Source organism: Petaurus breviceps, unplaced genomic scaffold (assembly GCF_028583685.1).
Source record: "Petaurus breviceps papuanus isolate PSGF00001 unplaced genomic scaffold, PetGlider_PUasm1.0 287, whole genome shotgun sequence".
NCBI lineage: Eukaryota > Metazoa > Chordata > Mammalia > Diprotodontia > Petauridae > Petaurus > Petaurus breviceps.
The window spans coordinates 411480-425329 of record NW_027186029.1 but is presented as its reverse complement, the minus strand read 5'-3'; the positions used below and the strand labels follow the sequence as shown (position 1 = coordinate 425329).

Here is a 13850-nt window from a genome sequence, read left to right as displayed (position 1 = left end):
GGGAGGACGTGGCCGAGGGACCAGAGGGACCCTGCCCCAGGATCTGGCCTCAGCCAACCACTCTCTGTGTCCCTGGGCAAATCATTGAACTGCTGCTGTCCGCCTCAGTTTCCAAATCAGATCCTATTTGCAAAGTGTTTTGCATACTTTAAATTGCTGTAGGAGCCCTAGCTGCTTATTGGTATCTGTGTGTTTCTGGGTCTCACTTCCCTCATCTGTAAAATGGGTACCCTTTGTGTCAGGCCAGGCACTGGGCTCAGTGGTAGAGATGCGCTGTCGAGGGGCTTATGGCCTGGGACAGGGGGCCGGAGGGCCTGGGAAGAGCTCTTACATATTCATTCTCTGCTCTTTCCAGGCAGAGAGCGGAGGGGACTGAGGGGTCAAGGGCAGTCTCTGGATCCCCGAGGGGCTGAGGAGGGCCTCTATGAACTTTTCAGGCCCTGTCCTCAGCATCACAGCATTGTCCCTGTTTCTGCGGGGGCTTCCTGGGCATTCATTTCAGGGGCCTCGCCATTGGGGGGTGGCGGCTTTGTTTCTTTGCAAAAATTAAATCAGCCCCCAAGCAGACACTGGGTCCCACAAACCCTTCCTACCCAACCCTGCCCAGAAAGGTCTCTGGCTTCTCCCAGGAAGCCGGGTGGTTACAAGGTTTGTCCTCAGTGGGCTTCTGATGTAGACGGCCTCTGGCTCCCACTCCCTTCTTGAGGCCTCTCTGAGACTCTCCCCTGCATTCCTGCTCCATCACCCTCTAGGAACAGGCTGGGTCAGCTGGGACCCACAGCCAGGCAGCCCACCCTGGGGCTCCCCAGAACCAGCCACTGGCGATGCCTCCCCCTCAGGGACCCCATCCTCTTCCTCCTGCCCCAGGGTCCCCTCCCTCCCCAGGGTCTCCCTTTCCCTCCCCTTCAGGGGCCCCCTCCTCTCCCTCTCTTAATCCCTTTAGGCCCACTCCAAATCTGCCTCTGTCCAATGGGGCTCCTCCCTCGGGGGCTGTTTGTCCTGGGGGGGAGGGTCACCTCTCTAACCTTCCCTTTGCTCTGGACACCTTGTAGATGGTTCCCTTACTGTGTATGTGTCCCAAGTGACTCTGACTCCACACAGGCCCTTTATGAATGAATGGAGGAAGCATTTATTCTGGCCTTCAGTGGGCTGTGTGCTAAGGTGGGGGCAGATGGCTCCCGCTGCCATCAGTCAGTGGGGTCCTTCTTCCAGGCCCCCTTTGACTGTGGAATTGGCCCTAGGTAGGGTGGTAGCCACTGATTTCTTGGGTGTTGGAGCTTGTGTCGTTTCAGAGTCTCAGGGACAGCCCATAGAGCGGTCAGGTAGTCTGCACTCAGCTCTGGCCTTGGGTCTGAGCAACGGGCCTGTGGGCTAGCTGCCCTCTGGTCCGGCCTGTCTGGAGCCTGCTCTGCCCCTGGGGGAACCTGCCCAGTGCTCATCCCGGCTCAGGTCCCTCCTCAGACCTTCCTGGCCCTGCGGCCTAGAGCTGGGAGTTGTGGGAGCCCCGCTCTCATGACCTGCCTGCTCCTGAGGCCTCTCTGGCCCCCAGGTCCTGGGTCAGCCCAGGGGAGCTGGGAGGTGGTTAGCTGCCCTTCCCCGGGATGTGCCCTTGGCCCTGCCTGCTTTGTGGGGTGTGTGTGTGTGTGTGTGTGTGTGTGTGCCGACTTGATGGGTGTGGTAGGCAGTTTCCAGCCTCGTGGGTCCTTGGCAGGGGGGCCAGTGACCCAGATTTTGGAGCCCTGCTGCGGTCTGGCCCATGCCCCCCCACCCCAGCCACGTGAGTGTCTTGGTTCTCCACAGGGTCAGAGACAGGCCTGGTGCCTGGACTCCTTTCAGGGGGCCCCCGACCCAGTACAAGACCCCACTTAGTGAATAGAGCACTGGACCTGGAGGCAGGAGGACCTGAGTTCAAATTCTACCTCAGAAACTTGACACTTACTCCCTGTGGGACCTTGGGCAAGTCACTAAACCCTAATTGCCCTACCTTCCTTCCTCCAAAAAAAAAAAAGACACACCCCTCTAAGTGGGGAAGGTGTCAGTAGGAAGCCCGATTTGGTCCTGATTCTGGGGCCCCAAGGACACCTCCCCTCTGGCCGTGGGCCTGTGGAACCAGCTACATCATTATTAGATGACTGGACTGGGACGGGGGCTGGGCGGCCAGTATCTGGGGGCTGTGATGAGGGCGGGCTGGTGGGAGATACTAATTCACCTTCCTTCTTGTGAGGTGTCGGCCTCTGTTTTTTCTGAGGCTGCTGCCATGGGAAGGGGTCCGGCCTGGTGGCCAGTCCATCCGGCTGTCTGTCCAGCAATCAGCATTTCTTTTTCTCAGTAGTGACTGGGGCCAGGGTGGGGACATATTCATGTCTAGGCCTAGTTTGAGGTGGGGAGGGTCCCTGGCCTCAGGAGGAGGCCCTCCAGGCACACACATTGGGTTAAAAATGAGTCGTCTAATCATTGCTAACCTATATGTAGCATTTGCTGTGTGCCAGGCATTCCTGGGGGGGAGCCTGGGGGCCTGGGCATAAGGAAGGGAAGGGAGAGGAGGGGAGGGTTTGAGGGGGGAAGGTCACAGATTCTGTTTTGGACGGGTGTTTAAACTCTTGGCTGGATATCAAGTGTAGATGTGAGACTGGAGATTAGCAAGATGTTGGGGCAGGAAAGGCAGATTGTAGTGTCATCAACACAGAGACGGTCATTCAATCCGTGGGAGCTGAGGAGGTCACTCAGGGAGAGGGCAGAGGGCCTAGGACGGAGCCCTGGGGGATGCCTGCAGTGAGAGGGCCTGGTATGCAGGAGGTGAGGGGGGGAGGGGGTGTCCAGGGATGCAGAAGCCGTTGGCTGATAGGTCACTGGGGGACTTTGGTCAGCAGCTGGACTATAAGGGGTTGGGATAAGAAGGGGAAGAGGAAGTGGAGATGCCACTGTACATGCCTCTTGGAGGAGCTGAGCCACAGGTTAGCGCAGAAGAGAGAGGACGAGTGGGGGGAGGCATCTTCAGGGTGGTGGGGCCCTCGGCATGTCTGCAGGCTGCAGGAAATGGGCTGGTGAACTGGGAGAGACTGAAGAGGAGGGAGAGGGGAGGGCAGCCCCATGGCTAGAGGAGATGGGATGGTGACGAAGGTGGGGCCGGAGGAGGAGTGAGCAGGCCTGCTGGTCTGCCCGCCCAGCCTGCTTTCTCTAGGCCTTTCTGAGGCTGTCTCCCTGGGGTGACCCCTCTGCCACCCTGGGCTCCCTCCTCTGACTTGGTGCCCCAAGTGTGGCCCCACGTGCTCCATGACACACACCGTCACTCGTGTCCAGGGCCAGGCCTTTTTCTTGTTAGCACTCTGGGGCTGCTGCTCCGTGGGCACCTGGGGAGGAGGGGTCATGGGTCATTAGGACTGGCTCTGACATATGGAAGCAGAGGCTGCACAGCCACAGGACTTTCCCTCAATCCTGAGCATTTCTGTGGCCGCACGCTACTGTTATTTGCTCTCTCTCACAGGCCAAAAGCAACGATGACCTCTTGGCTGGCATGGCTGGAGGGGCACCAGGGACGAGCATCATGAAAGGGAAGAAGATGTGCCCGGTGGTGGCCTCGGCCTCCAGCGTCCTTGCCGTGAGCACTGTGGAGAGCAAAGCCAAGCCCGGCACAGGTCCTGAACGCGTCTGCCCCTTCCTGTCTTGTGGCCTCTTCCCCGTCTTTCTTTGACCCTGCTGGTGATGGTGCCTGGTGTGTGGCAGGAGCTTGGTTGTGGTCCCAGTGACTGGGTGTGGCAGCCGGCGGGCTTTTCTTTGTCTACAGTCAGGGATTGGTGGGGGGCACACAGAAAAGGACTTCAGCCTTCATCTTGGTGCTTGGAAAGGCAAGCTTCCCCAGAACTTGGACCCCCAGCCCACCCTTCTTCTTGGCCAGCTTTCCCTCTGTCCAGCCAGCTGCTTTGGCCTGCCTGGTCTCCCTGTTCAGGCCCTCAGCCCCACTGATGTCCCTCTTGCATCCTTCACTGCCCAGCCAGAGCCCACCCCTCTGCCTGGTGTCTCAGCCCACAGCTGGGTCCCTCTCCTGCCTCTGGGCACTTGCCTAGGCTGTGCCCTCCCCTGACTCCCAAGTGCCTTTGGGTTTACTTCTCTGGAGCATCTCCTGCCCCAAGCACTGGGCATTGAGTGGATGCTTAGTGAGTGCTGGCCAGAGCCCACCCTGTGCCCCAACTTCTGCTCTACAAAGTTCTGGAGTCCTCTGTCACCTGGGCCAGTCCCCAGGGACTCACTGCGTCCCAGCACTCTCTCTGTCTTCCCATCCTCTCTGTATTTCCTGGCCACCTTCCTGCTCTTCTCAGACAAGATGAAGACCCCCCAGGAGGGGTTTGGCCCTGGAGCCCCTGGCTGGTTCTTCCCTTTCTCCTTCCACGAAGGGCCCTCTGCAGGAAATGACAGGGCTGTCCATTGGGGAGAGCATGCAGGTGTAGCAGCAAGCACCCCAAGCGTCCTCAGGGTTTGCTGCCACCACAGGTTCTTGGATCTGCTTTGATAAAGGAAAGCAACTCAAAATGGGTTAACAAGCTTACTTTAATCAGTCAGACATATATCGTTTACCTTGTTCAGGGGAAAAAGGTCAGCACCCCGAACTTCAAAGTATACAGGCAGAATTATCAAGACAGAAACAGATCAAGTAGACAGATTTCCAAACTGTCCGGCCATTACATCCATACCAAATCAACATCTGGCTTTCAACATCTGGGTTTTTCAAAGCCGGGGGGCTCTGGACAACAGCTTCCCAGAATCCAGATCAAATCACAGAACACTTCTCAAAGTGAGCCCCCAAAACAAAGCTACACATCAGGGCTTATATAGCCTTCTCCTGGCTCAGAGAATGTAACAACCTTATTGACCCACTGGCCAATCAAGAAGTATCTACTGAAAAACAAGCCTCCCACCCCAGGCTCCAGGGGCACTTTAGCCTATTTGCATTCCCATTACAGCAGGCTGGTCCTTTCTCCTCCCCTTTCCCTTGTCCCTTGGCTGCCCAGTCATCCCCACAGGATGCTTTTCTTGGGCTTTTTTCCCTTGGCCCTAGCCCAGGCCTGGCTCCTGTGGCCATCCCTTGCCTTTCCTGGCTTCCTCACTGGTCTTCCCCTCACTCCCTTCTGTCCAGTTGACCCGTGGTTACTAGATGGACCTCCCCAAAAGAGCCTGTCCTTCCTCTTTCCCTTGTTTATGAAGATACGCTGACTTCCTCTGGCCTGGGAGTTTGGGCCAGGCCCAGCCTGAGGGGAGGTACTCCCAGAAATCTAGGGTTAGATTCCAGACTGTTTGAAGCCTTTCCCTGGCAGGCTGCACCTGTCCCTCTGTCTTGTTGTCCTGAGGTCAGGCTGGATGAGGCCCTGTCCTCTCTCTGCCCTCTGCCCCTGGGTACTGGCAGTTGCTGGCCTGTGTGCTCAGTGAGGCTGACCTTCTAGCATTTCTTGGGAGCTTGGTGGGCCCTGATTGGTCTCAGACCTGCAGCATAGATACAGCTGTCTGTGCTTCTAGACCCTTTGGCCCCAGTCTCAGCAGTGTTCCCCTATTGAGTAGGAAGGGAAGCAGACAACTGCCTCCGTCTTTGAATGTCCCTGATTAGGGAATTCATTCTTCTGTCCTGCTCAGCTGAGTCTCCTTCGGCCTTCATTCTTCTGTTTGTAGTCAGCAAGGATAAGGTCACGTCAAGGCCCATTGACAGCCTTTGGTGGGACAGAAGCAAACACACCCTCCCCTGGCCCAGCCCCAGGAGTGACCTTGAACTCTGTTGACTCATTTCTGAGTCCTGTCTTGGATGTTGTCTGTGGAGCCCAGAGCTCCTATCCCTGCTTCAGCTGGACGTGGGGTCTGACTTCTTTCAAGGACCCTTGCTTTGAACCCAGTAGGGATCTCAGAGCTCATCTTGCCCAGGCCCTAACCCCAATTTCCCAGAGGAGACTGAAGGAGCTGAGCGGTGTCTGAGCAGTCTGGCTGCAGGGGCCTCTCCTCCTTGCTCACTGTGGGGAAGAGGGAGCTGAGCCTTGCCCATGTCTGTTCTGTGCCCTGTAACTTCCCCCCTGAAAGGCCCTCTGAGGCAAGGCTGTGTCTCCTCCTTGACCCACAAGTGCCCACAGGGCCTGGCTTTGGAATCTGGGTGACACAACAGATGAATCCCTTCACCCTTCAGGGCTTCCTTAGTTTCCCCCTTTATTCTGTGAGTCACACACCAAAGGCCATATCACTCCTTTGAGTTAGAGTGTATCCAGTCCACGACATGGGGTGAAGGCTTGTTTTTTCTGTATCCCACAGGGACAAGCTCTAAAAGAAACACATCTGTCGGGAGCAAAGAGTCTAGCTCTGCACGTGAACGGCTGCGGGAGCGATCCCGTCTGAGCCTGAGCAAGCGGGTGCCCACCACCGGTCAGGGCCCCAGCGACCCCACATTGGCACCGACCAAGCGCTCCCGTAGCCGCGGAAGCGCTGAGACTGATGTGCGCATGAGCAAGTCCAAGTCAGATAACCAGATCAACGACAAGGCGGCCCTGGAGGCCAAGGTGCAGGACCTGCTGGGGCTGGCCAAGGCCAAGGACATGGAGATCCTCCGCCTGCAGAATGAGCTGCGGGACATGCGGGGGCAGCTGGGGCTGCGGGAGGAGCCCCTAGAGGGTGCAGCCCAAGTGGAGTCTACCTTACTGCAGCTCCAGGACCAGAATGCCACTGTCCACCAGAAACTCAACCAGCTGAAGAATGAAAACCGGATGCTTAAGGACCGCTTGAACGCCCTGGGCTTCTCACTGGAGCAGGGGCTCGACCAGCCTGAGAAGTTGTTTGACTGCCAATCCTCGAGCCCTGACATGATGGCGCCAGTGGCAATGGCACCAGCGGCAGTGCCGAGCTGCAGCCCCAGTGACGGTGGTGGGGGCACGCTGGCCTCGTCGGCTGAGGGCTCGGCCCAGGGCTCCCTGGAGGACCTGCTGAGCCCGGATGAGCCGGCTCCCATGGGCCGCCCACAGAGCGTGTCCCTGGACAACTTGGACAGTGAGTGTAGCGAGGTATACCAGCCGCTGACATCAAGCGATGACGCCTTGGACGCGCGGGGCTCATCGCGCTCCCCATCGGCCTCGTCCTCGTGCTCGGAGGCTGAGGGTCTGCGGGGCCGTGGGCGGCAGCGGCGGGGGCCTCGGGAGCAGGGCGAGGCAGCCTCGGTGGCGTGTCTGACGGAGCGTCTGCAGCAGATGGAGGAGAACCAGCACAGCACGTCCGAGGAACTGCAGGCCACATTGCAGGAGCTGGCTGACCTGCAGCAGATCTCGCAGGAGCTGGGCGGCGAGAACGAGCGCCTGGGTGAGGAGCGGCTGCTGCTGCTGCAGTCACTGTGCCAGCAGAGCGAGCGCCTTGAGCTCCTGGGCCGCCAGCTCGAGTACCTACGCTCGCTGCTCGATGAGCACCATGTCGCCTACGTGCTCGATGAGGACGTCAAGAGTGGCCGCTACCTGGAGCTCGAGCAGCGCTTCCTTGAGCTGGCGGAGAGCGCTCGCTTTGAGCGCGAGCAGCTGCTGGGTGTACAGCAGCACCTCAGCGCTGCCCTGCAGATGGCCGAGCAGGACAATAAGGATGCACAGGAGCTCATCGGCGCCCTCAAGGAGCGCAACCTGCACATGGAGCGTGCCCTGGAGGCCGAGCAGAAGAACAGTGCCTCCCTGGCAGCTGCCCTTGAGCAGCACCAGGCCACTGTGGCTGGAGACCAGGTGGAGCTGGGCCGCCTGCGCGCCCAGCTTGAGAGTGAGAAACAACGTGTGGCTGAACTCTACTCCCTTCACAGCGCAGGGGACAAATCGGACATCCAGGACCTCTTGGATGGTGTGCGCCTGGAAAAGGACAAGGCTGAGGCTCTAGCCAGCAGCCTGCAGGAGGACCTGAACCATGCCCGGGCCGACGTTGCCCGTCTGCAGGATGCCATTGCCAAGGTAGGCAGCAGTGCAAGGGGGAACAGGGGATAGGCTCAGGGGCTGACCCATGAGATGCCCAAAGGGGGAGAGAGGAATGGTGGCAGGAGGGATTGAGCACCGACTGTGTGCCAGGCATGGAAATACAAAAGGAGGCAAAAGACAAAGAAGCTCACTGTCTAATGGGGGAGACAACATAAAGACAAATCAATATGACATGAGCTTTATACAGGATAAAGAAGAAATGGTTAATGGAGGAAAGGCCCTGGCATTAAGAGGGACCAGGGAAGGCTTCCTGTAGAATGTGGGGTTTTAGTTGGGACTTAAAGGAAGCCAGGGGGATCAGTCACTAGTCAGAGTTGAGGAGGAAGAGTGTTCCAGGTGGGGGGACAGCCACACAGAATGCCTGGAACTGAGAGATGGACACAGCGAGGAGGCCAGTGTCACTGGATGGAAGAGGGTGTGTGTGTGTGTGGGGGGGGGGGAATGGGAATGAGGTGTCATAAGACTGAAAAGGTAGGAGGGGGCAAGGTTAAGAAGGGCTTTGAATCTCAAACAGCGTTTTGTATTTGATTATGGAAGTGATAGGGAGCCAATGGAGTTTATTGATTGACATGGTCAGGTCTGTGCTTTAGGGAGATCGTTTTGGAGGCTGAATGGAGGATGGACTGAAGGAGGGAAGTGATTTGAGGTAGGCAGACAGCCCCCACCCTCCACCTTTCCTAAAGATTTTACAGTAGACCAGGTATGAGGTGATTAGAGTCTGTACCAGGGGGCAGTGTCAGAGAAGAGAAAGGTGTATATTGAAGAGTTGCTGCAGAGATGGAGGTGAAATGAACCAGAGATGCTGCAGAGGTGAAATGGACCAGTGATGGTGCAGATGTGAAATGGACCAGAGATGGTGCAGATGTGAAATGAACCAGAGATGGGGCAGAGGTGAAATGGCCCAGAGATGCTGAGGAGGTGAAATGGACCAGAGATGGTGGAGATGTGAAATGGACCAGAGATGGTGCAGATGTGAAATGGACCAGAGATGGGGCAGAGGTGAAATGGACCAGAGATGGTGGAGATGTGAAATGGACCAGAGATGGTGCAGATGTGAAATGGACCAGAGATGGTGCAGAGGTGAAATGAACCAGAGATGGTGGAGATGTGAAATGTACCAGAGATGGGGCAGAGGTGAAATGGATCAGAGATGCAGCAAAAGCCTAGTGAACAGGTCATGGCAACTGATTGACTTTGTGGAAGGTGAGGGTGACAGTGAGGAGACCAGAATGACTTCTGTGTTGAGAGTCTGTGGGACTGAGTGAGGAGGGGGGGGAGGTTTTGCACTTGACAGCAATAGGGAAGGTGGAACAGGGAGAGTTTTGGGGATGATAATGAGTTCCATTTTGGCCATATTGTGTTTTAGATATCTACCGGACATCCAGTTTGAGAAGTCTGAAGGGCAGTTGGAAATGTGAGAATGGAGGTCAGCAGAGGTTGGGGCAGGATGGGGAGATTTGAGAATCAGCATAAAGATGACAATTCAGTCCAAGGGAAGTGATGAGATCCCCAAGTGAAGTAGTGTAGAGAGAGAAGAGAGGAAGGCCCAGGATAAAACTCTGAGGGATGTCTCTGGTTGGAGGGCCTGGGCTGGGGCCTGGAGCCAGTGGTGTCTTGGCAGTCTTCTCCTGGACTCCTCATTTCACCAGTGGTCTGGCAATCATGCTGAGCTGATGATGGTTCTGCCCCCCCACCCTGGGTGTCACACTGACTGCTCAGCTCCCACTTGGGCTTGGCAGTGCTCCCCAGGTGGGCCTGTGGGGGTGGGGATGCAATGGCCTTGATTTTTCTGTCACCCTCACTTTCCAGTAGTCAGCCCCTTGGCCCTTCAGAACTCTGTATGCATACAGTGGTTGGTGCAGGCCCTTAATAGGGTCTGGCTGCTCTGGCCAGGTGGGTTGCCAGGGCCCCTCCTCTGTGGGGGGCAGGGCTGGAAGGGTGGGACCTGCTGCTTAGCTGCACCTAGTGGCCTCTTCAGATCTCCGGACTTATGGCAGAAAGGGCCTGTGGCGGTTTGAGACCTGCTTTGGCAGCTGTGTCTTCTTCTTTGAAGGGCCTTCCCTCATGCCTGGTGCCCCGACTTTCCTCATTTCTCTTGGCACCTGGCTGCAGCCTTGGCCCCTCTGGCCCTCTGGGTGGGGCCATCAGAAAGGAATCTCCAGACCCTCCTTCTGCAGGGGGCTCACTCCTGTGGGCCCCAGGCCTCTTCCTCCCTGCTTGTCTTTTCTGCAGGTCCAGGAAGAGTATGGAGGCTTCCGAGAAGAGGCCCAGAAGAAGATGGGGGAGCTGAACATGACCTTGGAGAAGTTGCGCTCTGAGCTGGAGGAGAAAGAGACAGAGCGAGGGGACATGAAGGAGACCATCTTTGAGCTGGAGGACGAGGTGGAGCAGCACCGAGCCCTGAAGCTGCATGACAACCTCGTCATCTCCGACTTGGAGAGTGAGTGCATGTGCTGAGGGGGAGGCGGGGGGGGGGGGCCGCATTGGGGTCATAGGGTCACCGGGGTCATCAGGGTCATAGGGTTGTTGGGGTCAGGGATTGTGGGGCCTTGCCACTGCCTTGGCTTACCCTCTTCTCTTTCCTGGGGGCCAGTGTTTTGGGATCCCCACCCCATGGCCTAGCTACACCCTCTGCCCAGGGCTGGGGCCTCACTGTTTCCTTTGGGGCAGCTGGTCTCACCAGACAACTCCAGAAGAAGCTGCGGAGTAGTGGGAGCAGCATTTATTGAGCACCTACTGTGTGCCAGCCTCTAGGCTAAGCCCTCTGTAGTTATTATTTCATTGGGTCTCACAGACCCCTTGGAGGACTGTGCTATTGTCATCTCCCCCCCGTTTTACAATTCAGGAAACTGAGGCAGACAGTTTCAGTGATTCGACCAGGGTCCCCCAGCTAGGAGTTGAGCCCTGACTCAGGTATCTTTGCACTCTGGTGCTCCCTGGTGGCCACACAAGGAGCTAGCCCTTCAGGCCTCCAGGGCTGGCTCTCTGGGCACTGTGGCGCCCCCTCATGGCTCTGGGGCTCGCCTGGAAGCTGTCAGCGTTGGAAGGGCCTTGAGAAATGGTGCTTGTCCTTGACTCCCTCTCCTGGGGTGCACTGTCTGCTCAGATGTCTGCCTCCATGCTGCTTGTCAGGGCTGAAGAGAGAGTGCAGCCAGCTTGGGAGCATCTGGGAGGGCCACCTGGAGACTCTGCAGGGCCTGTGGGCATCACATGCTACGGGAGGAGGCTGGGAAGCTGGGCCTATGTGCATGAGGCCATGGGACCCCTGAGCTTTGGGCAGAATTGTCTCTGGAGAGAGAAGGGGGTCAGAAGAAAGGGCTTTGCCTCAGGTCTTGTGTTTGCACGCCACAGGGTGGTGAATGAAGACTAGAAGCAGGTTCTATGAGTGCATGGACCAGACATAGCTTCAGAAGGAAGCCAGCACTTCCCGTGTTTAGCCTTGCTGTGGCAGTCAGTCAGGATGCCTGCGCCGAGGAGTCCAGACTTTGGCCTTCTGGGCCTGGCCTGCCATCCCTGGGCTGGGCGAGCTAAGGTCAGCCACATCCCTTTTCTGGGGGGTTAGAGCTAGACCTGGTGGCTTGAGATTTCCCCACTGTAGAGTTGTCTGATTCACACATTGACCAGAAAGCTGGGGTGTCCAGAGCCTGGGCTCAGGGCAGCAGGTGGGCACAGGTAGATGACCCTGGCTTCACGTGTGCCATGTTGAGATTGGCAGGGGATGTGACAGACGGATGTGACAGACATACCCTTGTAGAAGTCTCCTGATGACCCTGGGAGGCAGGCAGCGTTCCTCTCTCACAGCATCACTCAGTGAGTGCTCAGTGGGGTTTGGAAGCCACATCTTGGCTCCAGGTCTGAGGTTCTGTCTGGCCATACCACCCTCCCTGTTTCAGTCCTGACTCTGACACTTGACTGTATGAACTTGGACGGTCAATTTACCTTACTCTGCTCCTTTGTCAAGTGAGCTGTGTGAGGCTTGTGTGGTCCCCATTCAGTACAAGAGCAGCGGGCAGCTGGGGAGGTGATGGCCAAGACTGGCAGGGAGGAGAGCACCGAGCAGTCCTTGATACGTGCACATCCCCTGGCCCTGGTGTGTGACAGCAGCACATGGCCCTGCCTGGCCACCGTCAGGGACATTTGGAAGGCTGCAGAGCCCCAGCATTAGAAGGGTGCGGATGTCTTGATTTTCAGAACAGGGAAGAGGCCAGAACCTGAGGCCTGCAGGCCAGGGACCTTCACTTTTCCAGGCTCATTAAGAGATGGCTAGCGGAGCTCCAGCAAGGGTATTAGCGACCTCCAAGAGCCAGCCTGCGCGGCTTGGTGAGCACAGGTTGTGCTGGCCTCCTTGCTTTTCCTGACAGGATGACTGAGAGTGAAGAGTGGGGTGCTGGAGTTGGCGTTGGTGTTCAGAGGGCTTCCCAAGCCAGCCCCCACTGTTCCTGCTTCCTTCCCTGGGCCCCTCCAGCTCTCATTTCCATTCTTTCATGGTTACTTGTAAACATATTGTCTCCCCTGGCAGAGTGAGCGGAAGCTGTTTGAGGGCAGGATGTGTTTTCTTCTTTGCTTTGTCTTTCTGTGTTGGCACCTGTGACTGGAGAGGGGACTTAGATGGGAGTGGGGAGGCCTGCTTCTCAGTCTGGGGCCTGTGAACTTTTAAAAAATGTTATAGCTATTTCCGTGTAGTTAATTTTCTCCATAATCCTTTATTATTTTATACATTTGAAAACCTTAGAAGGGATCTGTAGCATTCCCTAGTCTGCCCAGAGAAAGGCTAAAAGCCCCAGAGCATTTCCTCACGTGGCCCATCCTGTTCTTTCAAGGAAAGGACGGGGGGGTGAGGGGGGGCTGCAAGATGATCCACTCCAGTGGATTTCGTACTGTTTGGAGGTCTCCATTGGAGTGCCACAGGGATCCGGCGGGAGGGAGCCAGTGGCTGAGCTTCCAGGATTTGGAAGGCCCTAAGGCTTAGGAAGGACTTGGACATGCCGGAGACTGCCCTCAGGAGGACAGCGGGGGCAGGGTCGAGGCCAGGTGGAGGGTGCACTGCCCCTGAGGTCACTCCAGAGCCTGTTCCAGCAGTCTGGCAGTGGGGGTGGCTCCTGATGTGCTTCCCTCCAGGCTCTTGAGGGCACCTCCACTGCCACTCCAACATCACAAGGGCACCTTGTCATCTCAGCAGCCAGTGCATGAGGGTTGCAGATGCCCTCCGTGTGAGAAGGGCTGGGGACTGGAGGAGCACCGTCTGAGCTGGAGACCATGACTTGGGTCTGGGTCCTGCTGGCAGGGCATGGTAATTGAGGGGACCAAATCCAGGTGTTTGTGTGATGCCCACGGGGTACACGGGTGGTAGGGACTAAATGAGAAGGCCTGGCCATCAGCCTATGGACAAAGGGGCCTGGTGGGCAGGCGGAGGTGACGGGGTGCCATGGAGGTGCTTTAGGGGACAGTGCCCTAGTCAAGCTTGTTTCTCAGGAGTGTCCCTTTGGCCACGTCAGGAGATCGTTGGAAGGGTCCAGGGAGAGGTAATGGGGAGAGTGAAGGTGATGCTGTTGGGGGGAAAGCCTGACTTGGGAGCTGCCTCCCTGGGCGATTCTTAGCCAAGTACTGGCAGGGGCTTCAGAGGCCATCGAGGCAGACCCTCCCTTGTGGGGTCATTGCTCAGTAAACATACAGTAAGCCCCTACTAGAAAGGCTTAGCAGGGAGAAGACATCTGGTATCCACAGGGGTGGGAAAGGCTTCCTGGAGGTAGGATTTTAGCTGGCACTTGGAGGGGTAGGTAAGGGACAGCCAGGGCAAAGCCTAGAGTTGGGAGGTGGATGGCTATGTGGAAGGAACAACTAGCAGATCAGTGTCACTGATTTTTTTTTCTTTTTTTTTTTTTTAAG

General features: G+C 57.0%; 2 protein-coding genes and 1 pseudogene across 4 annotated transcripts in view; 2 read left to right on the top strand and 1 right to left on the bottom strand.

Annotated features, from left to right (window-relative positions):
• The window catches only part of LOC138167675 (zinc finger protein 850-like), a 762790-nt pseudogene that overhangs the window by 425264 nt on the left and 323676 nt on the right, over positions 1–13850 (top strand).
• SUSD2 (sushi domain containing 2) overlaps positions 1–13850 on the bottom strand; it is a 423767-nt gene that overhangs the window by 291931 nt on the left and 117986 nt on the right. The window lies entirely within an intron of this gene.
• SPECC1L (sperm antigen with calponin homology and coiled-coil domains 1 like) overlaps positions 1–13850 on the top strand; it is a 36144-nt gene that overhangs the window by 309 nt on the left and 21985 nt on the right. For all 3 annotated transcript variants that reach the window (XM_069096706.1, XM_069096707.1, XM_069096705.1), the window contains exons 2-4: positions 3485–3635; positions 6283–7940; positions 10197–10404. In XM_069096706.1, the coding sequence (XP_068952807.1) occupies positions 3485–3635; positions 6283–7940; positions 10197–10404 (2017 nt within the window). The remainder of the gene's footprint in view (positions 1–3484; positions 3636–6282; positions 7941–10196; positions 10405–13850) is intronic.